This window comes from Fulmarus glacialis, unplaced genomic scaffold, assembly GCF_000690835.1.
Source record: "Fulmarus glacialis isolate BGI_N327 unplaced genomic scaffold, ASM69083v1 scaffold1425, whole genome shotgun sequence".
Taxonomy (NCBI): Eukaryota; Metazoa; Chordata; class Aves; order Procellariiformes; family Procellariidae; genus Fulmarus; species Fulmarus glacialis.
This window is the reverse complement of record NW_009214685.1, coordinates 38,045-52,109: the sequence shown is the minus strand read 5'-3', so window position 1 is coordinate 52,109 and position 14,065 is coordinate 38,045. Positions and strand designations below refer to the sequence as shown.

At 48.3% G+C, this 14,065-nt stretch overlaps 1 protein-coding gene across 1 annotated transcript in view; it reads right to left on the bottom strand.

The window, feature by feature from the left end:
• Nucleotides 1-300: 300 nt before the first annotated feature.
• Nucleotides 301-14,065, bottom strand: part of GRIP2 (glutamate receptor interacting protein 2) — a gene marked incomplete at its 5' end in the record, with an annotated part of 51,806 nt that continues 38,041 nt past the window's right edge. The window contains 5 exons of the mRNA XM_009578627.1: nt 301-498; nt 2,969-3,115; nt 4,859-5,095; nt 8,677-8,797; nt 11,752-11,905. Coding sequence (XP_009576922.1) covers nt 301-498; nt 2,969-3,115; nt 4,859-5,095; nt 8,677-8,797; nt 11,752-11,905 — 857 coding nt within the window. The remainder of the gene's footprint in view (nt 499-2,968; nt 3,116-4,858; nt 5,096-8,676; nt 8,798-11,751; nt 11,906-14,065) is intronic.

Sequence of the window (14,065 nt, the reverse complement as noted above, 5' to 3'; positions counted from 1 at the left end):
CTGGCTGGGGCGCAGGGAGATGCCCTGCCATGGGGGATGGCTGCGGACGCTCCTTCCTCCCGTTGGCAGCTCATCCCATCACCGGCGCTGCCCACGGCCTGAGATGCACATCCAGCTCCAACCTTCCCAGCAATATTTGGCAGTCTACAGGCAACAGCTCAACTGAAGACCCACCTCCCCACTTGCAGGTTATGGTATACACAGCCTTTACAGATACCAGTGCAAAAACCAGGAAAAACACCCCAAATACCACAATGGCTCAGCAGAGGCCCCAGGCACCATCTGCTCTGCTCCCGCTGCTCAGAGCATCTGGACGCTCGCCTTGACCTCGGCGCCACGGGCCACCTGCGCCGGCAGCTCTCTGTTCCCCTCCGGGGGAGCGTTGGCAGCAAGTGCCAAGGGGTTTCGGCTGATCACCAGGTCCAGCTTATCTCCAGCCTCCGAAATCAGGGGAACAGCCAGACAGCAGTCAAAGTCTCTCGTTCGGATGCGGTTTACCTGTCGGGATGGATTTAGGACATGCCATGGGGAGGAACAACAGAAAGACCATGTTTGTTAGTCAGAAAATGCAAGGCTGGTGCTAAACCCACACCTGTGAAAACGCGCAATTCTTGGGGGTCCCTGATTCCAAGTTCACAGCAGAGCAGAGCAGGGGCACCCCTTCAGGCTGAGCACATCCTTGCTTAGCTGAGAAATAATGCGGTAACTGGTATAGGAAGGGGAAAAAGTGTCTAGATCAGGCACAAACCCTGACCCCCGGTGTCTGGGGCAGCATTACAGGTATTAAACACTGCAGGACTCAAAACCAATTCTCCAGTTCAAGCCTGTAGAGAAAGGTTGCCATTTTCCACAATTTTTTTTGCCATCATGGCTTTTACTGGCCTTAAAACTGTGATGGGGGTAGTCAGCGCCTAGAAAACAAATACAGCTCAGACCCTGAGGCTTCTGCCAACCATTTTCCAGCTCAGCCAGCAGTAAATTGAGACTATACTGAACAATTTCTGCTTCTCCTCTCTCCATTTACATCCTTCATTTCAGAGGAGTCTGGATGCATTTCAACTGGGCTCAGAAGGCAGCTGCAAATTCTCTCTGAGGGATTCAGCAGCGAAAGCACTTTTACTGCTGTCTCTTGCAGACCTTCAAGCATATTTCTAGGCTGGGTCACCTGCAAGAACCACCCCAGCTCTCTCGCCTACAGCTACCAGAGCACCTGGGCTTGGTGCCACAACAGCTCCAGGATGGAGGGGGCTGGCAAACAGCATGGGGAGGGGAAGCAGGGAAGGGAGAAAGGAATTTCCCACCCATCTTTGGAGCAAACATAACCCCTGGGGCCAGGCGTTGCTTCCTTCTCTGGATAAGGGCTGATAAGTCCATGCAACCCCTCCATCCAAAATCCTTTCCCAGCATTAATGCATGCCCCTGGAGCTGGGCTCTGTGACGGTAGCAGTGTCCCCCTGCCCTAGCTGGAGTCCACACAGTTGATGCCAATACTGCTCCTTACAGCGTAGTAACTAAGGACAATTTCTAGGCCACATGTGGACAAGGAGAGCTAAGCCAGGAGCTTGCTCTGCCTTTGCTCTACGCCAGCCAGGCAGTTCCAGTGCAGAAGGGCCATTAGTGCGATGCTGTGCTCCAGCTAATCCATCCAGCCGAGAGGCAGAGGGTCTGTTACAGCAGGGACGAGGTGTTTCGCTGGCCTTCAGGCACATCATCATGCCCATCAGCAGCAGCACTGTGAAGCATCTCTCTGCTTCTTGCCGGGAGTTGCCTGTAGCAGGTCTGCAATCCCTCATTCACAACTCCACATGTCAACGCGATGGCAATCGCCTCGTCTTCTTGTAGGTGTAAACCATGCGGCACAGCATGTGGAAGGTGGGTGTCGAAAGTCTCCATGCTGCTCTGTTTAGGATTTCAGGCACACCTCCCAGAGCACTTGGCACTCGCAAAAAGCGACACGTCCAACATTCAACAGAAAGGCAGCCCAGAGCCTAATTAGCTTCTTGTTCATTCTTGCACCATCTTTTATTTGAAGCCGAGAAGGAATAATTGTATAGGAGCCAACTGGCTAGAGACCATAACAAGCTTAAACAAGGTTCCCCACAGTGCTGCCAGTTCTCCAGTTACCTGAGGTACATAATATACTGGCTCTAATCCTCCTGCTAACAACGCCCGCCTAGAAATTAGTAAAACTAAACATCTTTCTGAGTGTTTCCAAATATGGTCACAATATCTGCATTTCCAAATGGTGGCAATTTTTCCATTGGGGTTGCACTTTCTCAGTTGCTGTTTGAGTTGCCCCAAAGCTAAAACAGTTGGTTTTTTATCCATACAAAGCTCCTCTTCAATCTCCAAAACTCACCGTGCTCTTACTGTCCCCTCTGGTAGTCCGACATGCCCAGGTCACATTTATTACAGACTGTTCTTTTGACCAGAATTTTTATTCTGTTTCTGCATCAGCTATTTCAGATCAAGTACCTTTCAAAGAAAAATATCTACGAAAAACACTTTGCTTGAGGGATGTGTTTCCTAAAAAACTCTCTTAGTTGTCAAAGGCATGCACAGAACTTCATGAACACCGCTTAATTCCACATGGGGCTTTGCAGGAACACATATTGGTCAACAATCTAGTTCATCCAAAAATCACCCTCTTACACGATAGGAAAAGGACTGAGGATGAGAGGGGGAAGCAACACAGCTTTTCGGTTGTTTTGAGCTGCCCAAGCTCAAAAAGGCCAGTGCCAGGCAGGCTGCGTCCTGGAATAGGTATAACCTAGGGGTACGACCTAGTGATTTCTCATTATAAAACACAGGTCTCATTGAGCGCTTGGTGGCTAAGTGCTCACCTAGTTGGCTAACTATTACCTTTCATTAAAGTTAGTGTTGCCATGGATGGGTCTCACTTCTCTCTTCCTCTCAGCCACTCATTCACTCCGTCCCAGCCTCCAGAACTGCATTTTGCATTTATTACCTGAAGCACTCTGTCATATGGCTTGAGGCCACACTGATCTGCTGGCCCATCCGGACGGACCATATTTACATAGACACCTTTTTCTAACAGGCTGTCCGACACACTGAATCCAAAGTCTTCACTCTCTGGGTCTTTGTGGAGAGTCATCTGAAGGGGCAGAAGCAGAACACATGTGTTAATGCAGCAGAGGCAGGAGGAGATGTACAGGGTTGGCAGGACAGGAATAGCACAGGTAATGTGTGTGGACCTACAGCAATTCTGCTCTGGGTCTCCCGGGCAGATTTTCCTAGCCTGGGCAGCTAATACAGATTGAGCCTTATTTACCAGACACCATCAGCTTAGGTAGACCGCATGGAGAAGTGCTTTGGCGACTGGCATATAACCAACCACACAGCAGTCCCTCTCCCTTGGATGTGGAAGGAACTGCAAGTGTCATACAGACAGCTGCCATATTTCACCCGAAGGGCAGCAAAGCAAGTGTTATTAATGGAGCATCGCCTTCGCTGGCCCAGGTTACGCTGTGCAACCCCTGTGTATGCCAGACCGGCACATGAAAAATCAACATGTTCACGGGGAATTTTCAATGTAGTGTGTCAAATGTGAAGACAGCTCATTTTTAATACATCTGGAACATCTAAACTTCTCCATATTATTCACGAGTTCTTTTCAGAAAATTCATATCAATAAGTGGTGATGTACTGAGGACGAGACATGGGTAACCTCATCACCCCTCCCTTGAGCACGTCACACTTTGGCCTCATCTAAAGGAGGGGTGCACTGCTGGGAGTGTATCTTGCCACAGGGTAACACTGGGAGCCAGGGACAACTGATTCCCCAACACCAAAATCTCCCTTTGCCTCCCACGAACTGGGAGTGCATCTCTACCGTGAGGCTCTAACTCCATCACCGCATTCTTGGCTAGGTGAGCCTTATGGATGTGCGGTCCTTCGGAAGAACAGTGCCCAGGATGACGCACAGGAGCAGCCCACCTGGCCTTAACCTCATCTCCAAACACAGCCAACACCAGATGCTCCAGCAGAATGAAGAGTCACCCTATAACATGCCTAATTACACAGCTCTCCCCCTTCAGGTACAAAGGAGTTTTATTTAAAGACACATTTGCCATGCCCTCAAGGACAAGAGCAGATCAAACATGAAAAAGTTGTTTTTTCCAGCTACCGTAACTGCAGGTTTCGTTCTAAAGTCACACTAGGAAAGAAAAAGGCAATCAAATTTTTTGAAACCTCTCCAGCTCCCTTCCCTGCTTGCATTCTGCATCAGCAGCTTCTATAGTTAATTACTTCTTCTAATTACCGCTGTCTTGCACCATGCTTAAACTGGCTACATTCTGTTGGGTACTGAATTCAAACAAGTATCCCATCGCTGAAGTCCTACCATTTGCACCCCTTCAGGAAAGGCTGGGGATACAATGGAAGGGGAGAGAAAATAAGTTATTTTTAAATTATCGTAAGTTATTTTTTATAAGAAAAGTGGACTACTGAATGGAGCATGCCACTGGAAAAGGGCTGATGGGTGTCCATGGGGCCATACTCTGAGCTCTCTCGCCTGTATCTGTAGCACCGATTAACGAACTCCAGAACACAAGGACCTGGAAATCTCATATAATAAAGGGAAACAGCAAAGCACAGGTTTGAACCCCGCTGAAGTATGGCAGCTAAATCCCGTTACTCTTCTGAAGGGGCCCCTTCCTCTTCATCTGACCCTCTGGAAACCTTTACTGCAGGCCTTGGTGGGGGGCATCTTCAACAAGGAACATTTTCTGGGGGTTCCTCTGAACAAAGGAAATTTTCTGCAAGGCTGCAAAGCTTCTACAGCTTTAACCATTGAGATACCGCAGTGCCACAGCCAGATCAACCCTTGGCAACACACCTTGTGAAACTCGAGGGGGGTAGGGGACATGATTTCCTGCATCTCCTTCTCGATCTTCTTTATGTCCAGGTTCTTCTCGTTCTTCCTGGCAGGGGAGCTGCTACCCTCGGTCTGTCCATCATCACAGCTGGAGTTTGCTTTCCTCAACGGGCTCAGTCCCGATGGGTTGACAGAGTCCAGGAGCAGCTTGCTGCCCTCCAGGCCCAGGTTGTGCACACTCCCCGTCATGATGGATGCCTGTAGGGCGAGGGCACAAAGTCACTTTGTTGAGCCGGCAGCAGGAAGAGATGGACCACACGGCAACAAAAGTGGCACAGACAACAACAGGGGACGCCATTGTTCTCATTAATCAGAAAAGTAAGTACGAAGAAGCTCTTCCAGTTAGCTATAAAAGCCATTTCCAGACCTCAGGAGCCTGCTGCCAGGTCTATCGCTGACCTGCTGCATGGTCTTCCACCCCAACATGGAGTTTTATCTCAGAAAGAAGCATTTGTGAAGCATCTCCTCATTTTTTGATGACCTCTTTTATATAAACGGGACCAGGCAGACCTCTTCTTGTGCAGGAACCTTCTTGGTAGTAGTCAAGAAGGATGAACATCCCAATCTCAGGAGGCTCCCAGAGGAACCGGTGTCTGCCTGGCTCTCCAGCCTACCCCTGAAGGCTGCAGCTCACGATCAGCTTTGCACAGTGCTGGTAATGGTCCAGGGAAGTCGACGGGACTCCACTGAGACCAATTCAGCAGAGAAATTACGATTTTATCTGTCAGTAAATGGGAGCCGTCACTGAGGAAAACTGAGTTAAAAATATGAAATTAAGTAGTATTTAAGCCTGGTTATCCTTGATAGCATCCATTAAAAGATGCCCCTAAGTGGATTCTACTCTATTTGGCAATGCTTTTCACTAATGAGATTACATTGATCAAAGCTAATAAAGAAGTCAAGAATCCAGTCTGTGGAACCTCAACTGGCTCCAGGTCACAGAGTCCATTTAAACAGTGTAATGAAAACTGTCATTTCAAAGTTCAGGCTCCAAGGGTCTGCAGCCCCATTAAATGTCAAAGGGTAGAAGAAAGAAAAGGAAAGGTAGGGAGCAGATAGCAAAATGCAGCAATGCTAAATGTGCCAAGTCAAATAGCAATTGCTCCTGTGCACAGGGGACATGTCATCTCTCTAAATCTCTAATCAAGGCCTGCCAGTTCTTTGCTCCAAGCTGGAACAAAGGCAAATAAAGCGAATTCTGGGGCAGTATGAAAATGCCAGCACTACCCACGTTATCCCAAATAGGGATGGATAAAATACAGAAAACGTTTTAGCTTTGCACTTTTCAGGTCTTCACACAAAAATGACTTAATCAGCTCGGGTTTGGACAGAACTCAAATACCTGCTACACGCTGGAAGGATGTTGAGTTACCAGATACTTGAAACACAGATTAAGAAACAGAGGTACAGCCAACCAGGGTACGTTTGTTCATGGACCTCAGGCAACCTCAATAGCCCCCAGGACGCCGTGCCATGCTGTACCAATGCCAGCATTGCAGAGCCAGGGAGGAGAACAAAAAGGTCTGTGTGTGTCACGCTGTGTCCTCCCTCGTTCACTGCAAATACCGAAACCAGCCAGTACCCAACAGCGTGCCGTTCCTAAGCATTCGACTCCTCCTCTATCTTCAAGGTATTTAAATACTCCTTGCAGCATCATAAGCAATTTGCTAGGTGCTTTGGATTAAGTGCAAGCAGAAGAAAGGGCAATTCTGGAATTCTCCAGCCTGTGGCTGGAAATATTTTTTCCCATGTCTTGGTTGCCCTCAAAGCAAAGCGGGGACACACGTTCCACTAGCATACTGGAAAAAGCCTACCCATACCGTGTAGTCTGGGAGTGGACTGCTACTGTGTGTGAACCTGTTTCCAGGCTATCTTGGGTCATCTGGCACGACTCGTTCTTTTTCAAATGTGGAGCATGAAGGATTAAATTTTTTTTTTAAATTATTTAAAAAAAAAAAAACAAACATCTATGAGTGTCATAACAACACAGGTGGCCAGGAGCTGGGGCTTAGAAACCTGTGATACAGCAAAAGCCCCAATGAGCACTGCACATCCCACACCACACCTGGGGAAGGATGGGCACACGGAGAGAGAGGAACAGATCAGTGGTACTTTGGATTCAATAAAAGGGGAGTTGAAACCCATCAGACTTCTGTTAAAAACACAGCACTTTCCTTTTGTCCCCAGAACTTTCCAAAATATTCTAGAAATGTGCTAAATACACCAAAATCCTTGCTCAGCTTTTTGTAAAATTTCTTTACATTTTTTAAAGCATTGCTATAACTGTCAAAGCTCCAAAGCCTTAAAACAGCATGAATCAAAAGCCCACGCATCCCTGCACCACGGATGCCTGGAAAAGGAAAAGGATTGGGCAGAAAGATATTTTCTCTGTCCTGGCATTTCACTGTAGCCCAACAAATCCCTTCTTTTACATTGAGATGCCAGCCATTATGCAGAAGAGAAACATCTATGCATCATTCCAGAAGGGTACTTTTTCTTAAGTAGTCAACAACAGTTCAGAAAGGTTGATAGCGGCTGCCTAAACTCATTTCTAAATACATTCAGGTCCAGGAGATAAGTCATCAAGGGAAGAAGTTATAGTTTGCGGGGGCTGGGGGGGGGTGGTTTTTGTGGGGGGTGGTTTTTTTTTTTAAGTCAGCATTTTCTTAAGCAGTTAAGATAATAAATACACCGTTTCGTGCTTCAGCACAATAAGTTTAACTGAGATTTCCTCCCCCACTTACGGTTGCTAAGGATCAAGGAGGAAAGAACAATTACTAAGTCCCTTGTCACCAATATTTTCACATATAGACCCAAACAGGTCTTTCCTTTTCCACCTCCAATTATTCAGAAATCGCCTTTTCTCTCTGAAGCCTAAGCTATATGCAATTGTGCATAAAACCAGTCCCACTGGGGGTGATGGAGGGCACGACCCAGCAAGCTCTCCCCAGTCCTCTGCACCCAGAAGGCAGGGGGAGAGAGGAGTGTGTGGGGTCCCGCTCCTCCTTTTGGGCTGTGGGAGCTGAATCAGGGAGGGGAGCAGCACAGGTCTCACCCTGCCAGGCAGGTTTGCTTCCCGTTGCTCAACAGTCTCGAGGGACGCTTTTATTTGCATCCCTCAGCTTAGAAATCCAAGCTCCCCATCCTATAACCGGACACAATAATATGACCTCCAAAGCATTTTGGATAAAGAAAAGAGAAAGTGGTTTGTGAAGAGAGGAAACACCTTTATTTCTGCAGGAAGCAATTACTTTCTCAGATTTTTCCATGGGGAAGGCTGGCTGAAAAGCTTCCAATTACCTATTTCACTGAAACAGTTTCCGGCAGAGTGACAGCTGAATGCAAGATATATGTTGGGTCTGTCTATATTTGAAGTAAGCCAAGGCTTCAGTCCCAGTGGGGCTTTCGGGGGCTTCTTTTGCTTGGCCTTTAAGTGCTTTGGACAGACAATATCTTTCCAAGCAGAGAGTTTACTGTTTGATAGGGAAGGTTTGCCAACAGTCACGTGAAGATTGTTGGCCAGCAACAGTTTGCAAAAAGAGCGTGGCGTTCCTGGTGGGTAAGTCATTGGCTCAGGGAAAAAGTGCAGGCAAGCAACTGTCTAATGAGACATAGTTATCCATTAGCACAAACACTGACATGGACTAAACTCGAACCCTTCTTCACACCCCTCGCAGCACAGGGATGCTACAGGCAATTAACAGATCTGGGGAAACAGTCTAACATTTACAGCAAGAGCAAAACAGTCAGATCAGCAGCAAATTCAGAAAGTGATTTACCTCAATCTCCCTCAAAAGTTCAGACTGGCCGCATGTTTCCAAATCCTCCAAAGCTTCTCCAAAAACACGCCAAAAACTATCCTCGTGAGTGGTCTCAAGGCCATTTTGGCGGTTGGGGTATCTGTTGTAACGTAGGAACCAAACATTGTCAGCACTCTTCTGCAGCGGGATGAAAGCCGCAAGGCTACAGCAAGTGTCTCACCAGTAAAAGCAGAGACTTGAAGAGTCTTCATATACAAAAGCAAACAATATGAACTTTTCAGACAAGAGTCCGAATACGAGACCTCCATGCATTTACTAACGGGGCAAGTGTCCTTCAAAGGAAGAATTAAGTTGGTGTAGTAATGTCAAAGTTCAAAGGGTAAATTAAAAAGTGCCTGTAGGAAGACTGTAGGTTTAGGAAGACGTTTTGGTGAAATAGAGAAGTGAAAGAAAAAAGGATGCGTTATGGGTAAACCAGGAGCCTCAGAGACTGTTAGTACAAAGGCTGATGGGATAGAGCTCAGATCTGAGACACAGAACACCTGAGAAGAGAGAGAAAAACACAGAGGGTAACAGACATGGTGAGAAAATGATAAATACATTAGGTCTCTATGAGAGTAAATAATGCAAAGATGTATATAAAAATGATTGGCCTGGGCCGGACAGGCAAACGCACACTACAGCCCGCAATAGCGACAGTGTCATGTATAACCCACATAAACCAAGTTTCATTTGCTTTGGGATGGCCAGGGAACTGAGCTGTTACTTTTAGGAGGTCTCTTTCTTTTTGCTGTATAACAGTCATGGCACTTACGGCCATGTAGATTGCCACCAGTTCTATCTACAACAGAGAATAAGGATAGAGAGAACCTCACTCAAGCTGGTACAAACACACATTAACGTGAACACCGTGTGCGTCTTGCTGGGGGTACGGCAATTTCCCACCTTGGCAGTTTCAGCATCTCTCATCTCTAACCACAAGCCAGGTTCAATTCTTGGACTTCTAAAGCAAATAGCAATTAAACATGCTGAAGTCCTCTGAACAAGCCAGAGAAGTAGGTGACACCGGACACTGCTTACTGAACACCAGGCTCTGTGCAAAACTCAGACCGTCAGCGCTCAGTTGAACAGGAGCCTCTTGAAGGAAACTCTCCGCGGTGTTAAATCAAGGTCACAATAAACCCACTAATGTGTCATGGGGAGAGACCCCAAGGGGACAGTGACATTAGAGCAGCCCTAATGCATCTTCTACGCATCTTAGTAGGAGCTGCATGGACAAGGCTCCACCTCTGCAACATCTGGCAGCATCTCACATGGCTTAATGGTCATCAGCATCGCAGACGGGTAGGGATGCTCATCCACCAAAGCCACTTAGTCAAAACATTTTACCTGAGTACAAGTCAAAGAGAGGTTGGCCTCCATTAAATATATAATGACCCCTTGGGCTATTAATAGAGCTTTTTCCAGATCTCTGTTAACTGCAAACTCTTTAGCTTTTCATCCACTGCTTTAAATGGGAGTCTGGAGCAGGCGTAAACTCACACACACACACACGCTTTTGCTCCTTGTGGGATCGTGGCCTGCCTGGAGACAGCAATATCTGACATGGCTTATTGTATTTTAAATTTACCTCCTACCTTTCATCAGCTTTTAAAGGACACTAGCCTTTACACCAGGCAAAAAGGTCAAAAAAATACCCAGCAAGACTTTATAAAAACAAACCAAAATTCCCCCCCAAAAGGAATTTTCGATTCTTTCCCCTTACTCATTTCCTTCCTCTGCTCCCAGGCTCCCAAAGAGGCAAACGTTCCTTCCAGTTAGCAGTTTCTTGCCTCTCAGATCAGCAATATAACAAACACATCCAGGACGCAGATCAATCAGTATGGGCTCTCACACCACTGGGTCAGCAGGTTTTTCCAGGCTAAAGGCAGCCGGGGGTTAGAGACATTTTGTTTTTCTCCCTAATAAAAAGGGCTCAGCAGCATGAACCGTTTCACTTGCACTTTGACATCAGGGCTCGGAGCCCTCATTAGGGACATGCGGAGCTTCCAGTGCTCAGATTTGCTAACTTTGGCTGTCAGCGGCCTCGCTGGGAGGGCCACGAGGGATCAACGACCTCTGCGAGCCGGCTCTTACTGAGAGGCAAAACAAGAACAAAGTCTCCGCCGCTGCCAGCCTTCCTGCCAGTTTGATCATCTTTAAATAGGTGGAAATGGCCATGAGATGTTCTAAGGGTTTTGTCTGGACAAACAAAAGTTAAGGAAAAAAAAACAGAAAAAAAATGAACCGACAGTAACAACACGACACACACAACTGTGGGGACTCTGGAGGATGTTGAGGGGAGGGTTAGTTACAAAGCAACGAGGCTTTTCCACCGTGTATGGCTCAGCGAGGGGCAGCCTCTGGCCAGGGCAGATCCAGCAGGATTTTCACCCAAAGCGAGGGGCAGCTGCAGCCTCCTCCATGGGCTCGAGAGGTATTGCAGGATTTCTCCCACGCTGGCCGAGCCGGGGGATTAACTCAACCACGCTCACTCGGCATGGCTTTGGCCGTGGTGCTGGAAGGGCCAAAGTGTGATGGAGAGAGATGTCCAGCCATAGCTTTGAGAGATTTTAACTTGGACATGCAGCCTCACACTCCTCCAAGAGCTTCGTCTGGCCTTTTTGGCTTCGTGTCATCAAGCTCTTGTGAGCTGCATCCTCACTCGAAAGTGTCTGGCCAACACAAGAGGGGACAGTCCTGGCCATGCCTATTTATTACACCTGAACTATGAAAATACTGCAGCCTTTACATGGCAGGAGTACGAGACGTGGTAAGAACCTGTAGTCCATGCAGCTGAGACCGCCCTAACTCCAGACACAAATGTCACCTAGCCACGGAAGAGGTGCCATAGAGCTACACCCAGGGTAACCTGGCAATGTCGAGGTGGTTTGACAGAGCAGATCAACACCCCAGCACCCCTTCCCATGGCTGCCCGATGCCAAGGTGGGGACATCACTGGCCACTCCATCACATTCCCATGCTCCCTCGTCCCTGTGCAGTGACACCCACATTCGCAGATGCACCTCCCTGCCTCCTCCCACCCCTCCGTACCTGCTGGGCTTGTCCCAGTCGTCTTCACTGAAGCTTCCATCCATGTAGGGGTAGTTTTTCCTGGGGTCCCCCGGAGGGGTGCTGCTCTTTTGCCTGCTGTGTCTCCATTCGTGCGGATGGAGGGCTATGCCCGCAGCCTGAGGTATGTACGTACCTAGGGAAGGCAAGAGGCAGTGTAGAGAGAGAAGGTAATACCTGGTCAGAAAACTCAAATAGAGTTAAGTCATGCTGAGCCAGGAGAGCCTCCTTCCCCAAATCCCAAACCTGAGTCCATCTGGATTGCATACTGCTTCCATTTCAGTCATCCAAAAGGAGTTGTTGTCCCATCTCTTCTTGCTTTAACCAAAACAGCTTCTCAGGTCTTGTCATAAGGTGCCCCATTTCTCCCTTGCTCTCCCCTTCTAATTAGCTTTGAGGTGTGGGTTCAGGATCCACAAACCTGGGGCTTCACATTCCCACAGATGCAGATCCTACCCCCAGCCAGTTCCAACCTTAGTTAATGGCTCCTGTTTCCACACTGAACCCATCAGAAATTGTGCTGCTGAAAACAGAAAATTGTGCTGTTTAAATACATCGAGTCCTTCAAAGGGTAAAGGGAAGATGCTGCCAAGCCTCCGTCAGCATGCCCAACCCCATTCATTTTGAAGGATTTAGAAGCCTGATTTCTATTAGGAAAAAAGAAATCTCCATTTAGATTCTCAACTGTCTTTGGGACTTAATGGACAGCATGAAAAAAAATAATAGGATATAGAAAGACAGCAGCAAAGAAACTGCATCCAGAGCAGCCTGATGCAACAGCCTCCCTTCAACAAGCCTGGCGGTGCTGAGGGTACCTGGTGGTGGTCACCAGCTCCAGTGTGCTCAGCAGTGGTTAAATGATGAAGAGCCAGCCCTGATCTCGAGAGCTGCCCACCAGTTCCCGCAGGTGGCAGAGCCCTTCCATGCCTTCGGGATCCACTGCTGCAGGTACAGAAAACTGCTTCAGGGACATGTCTGTAAAAGGCAAGGAACAGGAGGAAAAACTCTGCTGTCCTGAGAGAAGGGGAGGCTCATCTGTATCACATTTGATAGGAGATCAATACAGACCGTTAGGATGAAATCAGACAAGTTTGCTGTGTCTGCCCCCAAGGACTCCCCTGTACTGTGTACTCTGGAGATGCAAATCCAACACTACCAAGTCACAAGAACCCCAGGTCTCACGAGGAGCTGCCTGGATAGAAACCTTCCAAAACAGAGCATTCCTCAGCAGTGTCAGGACCATCTGCACTGGAAATAAATCTCTTGAGTCCCCTGCCCACCTCCTGCTGCCCATTCAACATTTCAGAGAAATCCTCACAGCCTTTCCAAGAAACATCGTATACTTCCATCACACGCTGTGCCAAGCAAACAGGAAGAGGTAACGGAGAAACACATAATTAAGGGAGACTTGACCTCCCAAACAGCTAAGAGCACTGGAAATACCCAAAGCCAACGCCAGCACTTTCTTTGAAAATGCCAAGGCCTGTTATTTCACTTAGCTGAGTGTTTCCTCCGTGTGTTTTTAAAGGTTAGACTGCTCTGGAGAGAGCCCCAGAAAAGTGCTTGCCAACCTCTTACCGCAGTCAGGAGCGCTCGCTGCCTGCCAGAGCAGAACAAGGTCCCTGGCTGCAGGTCACTGCAGCGGGTGGGCAGCAGGTTTGGGCTGGGTGCAGGGGCCGGAGACCGCAGGGTATGTGTGTAGAGCTGTCACTTGGGTGCCACCGGTTTCACCTCCTCCTTCCAAGGAGACGGGCTGGATCCCTGGGATTCAGAGCCACCTGGTGGCATGTTCCCACCAGGCCCGGCACAGCTCCCTCGCCCAAACCCTTCCCTCAGCGGTTTCCTAAATCTGTGGATGAACCTAAAACCCGCAAGGCTGCAAAGCGCAATCTGTGGTTCTCCATTTGGGGTGTAAACTCCAATCTCCAAGCTCTGTGTATCCCAGGTCTCCCTGCCCACCCCATGGGCAACCCCGCGTGTCCCCCCTGTCCTCCAGCACCCCTCTTCCCAGCCAGCGCCAGCACACCACCGTGCAGCCAAATGCAATTACCTTGGCTAGAGAAAGCCCCTGAAGCAAAGGTGCAGTCTATGGATGTTGGGCAACTTGGCATCAGCCCTGCTCCCTGGGGCTCTGTGCTCAATTACTCGTTCTCAATTTACCGGTAAAAGCAATCGCTTTGCTAAATCCAGTGTCCAACTTGTGTTAACATTCAATTAGATGGAGAAGGATTGCAGCATTATGAAAGCCAGGGGACTCCTCCTTAATGAAGCCTCCAGTCCCAACTGTACTCCCAGA